The 5,736-nt window shown below is 41.9% G+C and overlaps 1 protein-coding gene across 1 annotated transcript; it reads left to right on the plus strand.

The window, feature by feature from the left end:
- Positions 1-292: 292 nt before the first annotated feature.
- LOC148013073 (uncharacterized) lies at positions 293-4,064 on the plus strand. Its single transcript, XM_087668233.1, has 2 exons — positions 293-2,666; positions 3,241-4,064. The coding sequence occupies exons 1-2, from the start codon at positions 930-932 to the stop codon at positions 3,331-3,333; spliced, it is 1,830 nt and encodes a 609-aa protein (XP_087524359.1). The 5' UTR covers positions 293-929; the 3' UTR covers positions 3,334-4,064.
- Positions 4,065-5,736: the final 1,672 nt, after the last annotated feature.

The following is a 5,736-nucleotide window of genomic DNA, read 5'->3' on the forward strand; positions in this document are numbered from 1 at the left end:
GTTGGTAGAAATTTAGTGCTACATCATTTTCATGACAATAGAACCGATCAATGATATAATAATCATCATCAACCTAGACAGTTGCTGGAAATTAGCAGTACTTAAAAATGTGTGTTCTAAATACTAGCTGTAATTTGTAAGTATACGCCAATGTTGTCGTATGCATCTAGTTTGTCCTTATGTACTCTCTCTCTCTCTCTCTCTTTTTCCTGTTCATAGCCTGTGAGTCAGACTACACAGTGCACACTCTATCGATTAGATCAAAGCCCAATATATGTAGCTGCCATTGTCATGGGGAGAAGCGCACGAGCTGCTATATAGATAGGTACAGACTTCAAAGCGAGAGTGAGAGAGTGAGAGAGAGAGAGATGATCATAGTATTGCCCCTCAACCTATTCACGCGTCCATGGTGGTGCAGCTCTGTGCTACTTGTGTGGGCTGTGTGCGCGTGCGTGGGCGGGGGGAATATATGATGGGTAGGTTTAAGGTCTCTTCGGTATGCGTTACGCACATACGCCCCCCTCCTCCCCCCCCCACTCTTCCACGTTATATCTGCTGCCACCCCTTATTCCCTGCATATGATTCCTCACTCTTTCTCTGCATGGATATCCCTTATATACCTGTGATTACTGCATATGATTCCTCTCTCTTTGCATATATCCTCACATGACTCTCTGATTCCTGCAACATTTCCTTCTATGCATGTTCCTTATGTTTTGTATTGTTAATAGTAGACTGCTGCCTTCTTGCCATGCCTTCACATCCCATCACTAGCTCTGATAAATTCTTTCCATTTTAGTAGCCCCTCAGCAAGCCCCCCGTTCGAATCGCGCAGGTCTCAATCCCCTGATTTTTTTTCCATTTTTGTATTCCCTCACCATGCCCTGCCTTCCCATCACATAGGCCTTGCTTTCCACCCCCGAAAACAAATGGCTAGCACCTGTGACCACCATAGCTCTGCCCCCCGTCACCCCTCTGCTTGCTCATCCAAGACCTCTTCCTTCTGCTCCTTTGATGTTAGGATCTGGGAGGACCTTCACCTCAAGAGCCTCAGCTCCATCTCCTCCGCATCTGCAGTGGAGCTCCTCAAGGAGGAGAGTGAGCCATGGAGCCCTTCTAACGAGAGAAAGGAAGCCAAAGCCAGCAACCTGTCCTCCCCTCATCGCCTCAGCAACGGAAGCAACAGGACAAGCTTGGCCTACCATCAGGCCAACCAGCCCGTCTCCAAGTCAGGAGACCTCCCTGTTGTGAAGATCATACAGACAGGGAGCATGAGCTTTACGAGCGATGAGCTGGTGCTGCAGACAAGGCAGGCAGGGGGCTGCTTCAACCAGGGGTCACTGGAAGAAGAGCAAGGGCAGGCCCTCATCAGAGAAGAAGATGAAAGGCCTGTCACTAAACAGCACAGGCCTGTCCACACACAACAGAGGCTAATTCAGGAAGAAGAAAAATACGTCCTTTTGAGGCCTGTCAGCGAACAACAGAGGCCTGTCCATACACAGCAGAGTTCAATACAGGAAGAAGGAAAACATGCCCTTTTGGGCATCTTCTCCAAGAGTAAGCTACTTCATCCCACCACCTCTGATGTGTATTCTGCGCCTATTGATCCTCTCAGAACATGTGGGAATGTGCCCTTCAAGTGGGAAGAAGCACCAGGCAAGCCGAAGCAGTGCACTGATTTGGCCCTGATCAAGCCTAACCCTGCCCTGAAGCTGCCCCCTCGCCTCCTCCCAAGACCAGAATTGGTGACCAATTGTGCGAGCCCATCGCCGAAGCAGCAGCGGCTAAGCCATCATCAATGGATGGGTTGTGCATCTCCAAGGTCCTTTGATGACACAGCTGCAGCAAGGCCCAGGAACCTGTGGCAAAGTTTCATACAAAGTGGGCGCCGCTCGTACCGTGAGCAGGGTACAAAGTCAAGGTGGTGCAACAATGGAGGAGGGCATCATGAGCTGCCATGGTCTCCCACAAGCACTTTGCTTGGACCTGATGGAACACAAGCTCTCTCTTCGTCATCCTCTTCGACTTCCTCCACACAAGATGCCCCCTGCTCAAGCCCTGGTCTCAGTGAAGTGCAGAGTGCATTCAGTTTAGACGCTGATGGGAATTCAAACCGTTCTGGTGCTATGATTTCTTCATCTGAGGAGTCTCTCTCCCTTTTGAGATGCCATATTCCCGACCTTGGGCCTCCATCCACAGAGAAGAAGAAGAAGACAACATATCGTTTACGGAGACCTACACATAGCTTGAAGGAATTCTTTCGTTCTTGCAAGAATTGGAGCCGAGATGGGCCACAAAAGAAGAGGAATCATAAAGAGACAGAGATGTGGGAGCCTACATTGGCTACATATTTTCACAGCATGGAGTTAGAGGGGTCATCCAGTGCTACTAGCAATGGTAGACATCAAGAAGGGCAAACACAGCAATGTTTTCTTCTGGGAGAAGGGAGGAAACAGTCGAACGAGCAACCAAGCGAACACATTTCTGCTTCCATTGATGGTTCCAAGTGCAGTGAAGTGGATCAATCTGTCATTAGCAGTAACTTCTCTAGCCAGAAACGTCCTGTCATTGCAAAGAAGCAACAGCAGCATGTTGTGAGATCTAGAAGAGGAAAGAGGGCTGGAGGATGGGTCCTGCGCAAGCTTAGACGAAGCTCCCGAGTACTGGTAAGAACTGGTTATGCCCCTTCCTATAATCAGGAAGCATGGACAGAATTCCGTTGATGTGGTAATTATTTATCCATGGTTCAGCTCTTGGTTAGGTGTGCATGTCCATATGCTTAGGCCTAAGCATGACTACTCTTTCTCCTCTTTTCGGTCGATTTTCCTTACACTTCTTAGGTTAAGTGCTTGTTGGATCTGCAGGGCAGGCCCTTCTTAGAGCAGAAGGTGATAGAATGCATGTTTGCTAGCTCCACTGTTCCTGCATTTGTGCACTACCAATATGTTTTTGGCCATTTAAGCTAAGCACGAAGTTCCTTCAGTAAAAACTTAGGACTTCCAAGTTCAGAAGAGGTCAGTGACACAGGACTTGAAGACTAACCCATCAGCTTATTAGTTGAATGACATGTTTGTGAGATCGTAGCCCAAAGTCTTTCAACCATACAATAACACTTCTTGTTCTGATCTTATTTGTTTCCATGTCTTCAATGCATGATACTAATTTCCTTCAATGTAAGGTACCAAAGCACAAAATTATGCCATCACTTGTCTGCCTTACTTCATATTTGTGTCTTGACAGTTGGCTATATGGAGAGCAGTTGGTCGGCGAGCGATTGATCACAAAAACTTAAAGAGGCAGAAGCTACCTTACCAGCATATAAGCTCCTATTAGCCTTTTCACAATGTATTTGGTCTGTCTCCTTTTACTGTGTGATCATTGTTTCTTGTCTTTACAGAGAAGACACCACATGGTTCATAGTCCTCACACAAAAAAAAAAGACTTTCTGCAATGGACAATTGAAGACTCACTGATGAAAGCATCCTGCTCTTAGCACTGATTTGCCATTAATAACATGCGTTCAAAACATTCAAGGACATAGAGCAGCATGTCATAATAGATATAATGCTATATCCTCTGCAAACTTTGTAATGGTTGACAATCTAAAGCTATAGAGTTGCGTGATATACTGAAATAACTGATTTTCCAAATGATTCACTGTAAATCGAAACATGATGGACTGATTAAGAAGCCAGATCTTTCATCAATCATGGACTGACTAAAAAGTTCCAAGTGAGGTCTTGTAAGTTTTCGATGTTCGTTGTTTAAGCCTCCACCGCGCACTCTCTTGGGGCCGATGATGTTTTTGATCTGATCAATGTATGCAATACCCAACTTTGAAAGAGGGAGAGGTCTTTAATAATGCTATTTAAGATGCCTCCATAGAGATGTACATTAAGCTTTGGTTACAATTTGATACATCTCAAGAGCTCATAGGACAAAGACATCTCAACCTTTTAGTTACAATCCACTTGAATCCACCATTGGTGCAAGTACAAATAAAACCAATTGCTAAATATATGAACTTACAAAATACATAACTGCCCTAAAGCAACTTAGTGCTTGGGCTTTTTGAACTCCTCTATGATGGATTTGTCAACTTTAGAAATGGCTCAATCGAATGCTTTCATCGGGTTTTCTACAAACTGTGTTAGTGCAAATTAATCTACGATTCACTAGTAAACATTTTGATTGCTCTAATTCTTTAATGTGTTTTATACTCTCAAACTTTGAAGTTTTTGAATTTTTCCTTGGTTTGGTAATAAGTCATGGTACTATGTTCTAAGTGGATGTGATGTGATGGAAGAAGAATGTGGTACTATGTTGGATTCAATGTGGATGTCATATTGAAGATTGCTCTTTTTGGAGACAAGGAAAGACTTGATGAAGTATATTAATGAAGGTTGCTCCTTTTATTAGAGACAAGGAAAGACTTGATGAAGTATAGTCATGAAGGTGTCTCTTTTTAGAGACAAGGAAAGACTTGATGAAGATATATTGAAATTGTGGAACCTACTTAGGGTAGTAGTCCTTCGAGCGCTGTGGCATAATAGAGCGTAGAATGCTAGGTCTCTTTGCAACAGAAAGCGACAAGTAGACATGCTATTGCACGTTAACTTTGCTTGTCAATTTATTTTTCCTTTTTTAAAAATTTGTTTCTAATTTTTTTTCCTCTCTCCCTCCCTTTAATCTCTATCTTGAAATTTTTTTCTCTCGAATAATTGTAAAATTCTCATTTTTTCCTTCTCTCTCTCTCTCTCTTTCTCTCTTTCACTCTTTGTTTTTCCCTCCCTCTTACATTTTTTTCTTCTTATTCTTTTCTCTTTTTATTTTCTTTAATTTTTCTCTTTTGAATTTTAAAAGAGAGAATTATAGAGAAATGAAATATAAAAGTTAAAAGAGGAAAGAGTAATATTTAAAGAGAATGAAGAGAAAGAGAAGAAAAAAATAAAAACAAAAGGGAGAGAAGGAAAAGGAGAGGAGGAAGAGAAGAAAAGGAGAGAGAGAGAGAGAGAGAGAGAGAGAGAGAGAGAGAGAGAGAGGAGATGAGACAAATAAACTAAATTACAAAACAAAGTGAAGGGGAAAAAAAGATAGGAAAAAACATTGAGAGAATCACAGAGAGGAGAGAAAATTTAAAAGAAACAAAATAAGAGAAAAAGAGAGAAGAATAGGAGAAAAAATGAATACTCCTTTGATTCTCTCTCCGCTTTTCATCTGTCTTTATCTATCTCTCTCTTCCCTTTTTCTTCTTTCCCTCTTTGATCTTCTCTTTTTTTATGCCCTTTTAAATTTTATATTCTCTTTATATTTCTTTGTTCCTTCCCCTATCTCAAAGTATGTGAAAAATTATGTCAAAATTTTAAATTAAAAAAGGTTTATAAAAATATTTAATTAAAAGAGTTCTTAAAATATATAATTACAAATGAAAAAATAAAAAAGGGAGGAAAGTTCAAATTAAAAAGTTTATACACACACATGATTAAACTTTTTAATTTAAACTTTTCTCTCATGTATAATCACACACACACACACACACACACACACACACACACACACGGAGGTGCACATGTGCGTGTGCGCATGTGAGAGAGGGGGAAGTTAATTAAAAAGGGGAGGGGAAGAGAGGGGGAGTAATCAAACATGAGAGATGGGGGGTTTTAATAAAAAAGGGGCGGTTTGGAAAGGGTGTAGGTTCATGAAGCCCTTTTGAAGGTCCATGGCTTTTTGAACCTA

The sequence above is a fragment of the Lygodium microphyllum genome, chromosome 26, assembly GCF_053477565.2.
Source record: "Lygodium microphyllum isolate KBCC chromosome 26, Lygodium_microphyllum_v1.1.10, whole genome shotgun sequence".
In the NCBI taxonomy this organism is placed as follows: Eukaryota; Viridiplantae; Streptophyta; class Polypodiopsida; order Schizaeales; family Lygodiaceae; genus Lygodium; species Lygodium microphyllum.

Excerpts from the sequence above, each read along its gene's own strand:
- LOC148013073 (XM_087668233.1), top strand. The coding sequence starts at position 930 with ATGGCTAGCACCTGTGACCACCATAGCTCTGCCCCCCGTCACCCCTCT. Across the intron at positions 2,667-3,240 it reads GACGAAGCTCCCGAGTACTG|TTGGCTATATGGAGAGCAGT; the intron begins GTAAGAACTGGT and ends GTGTCTTGACAG.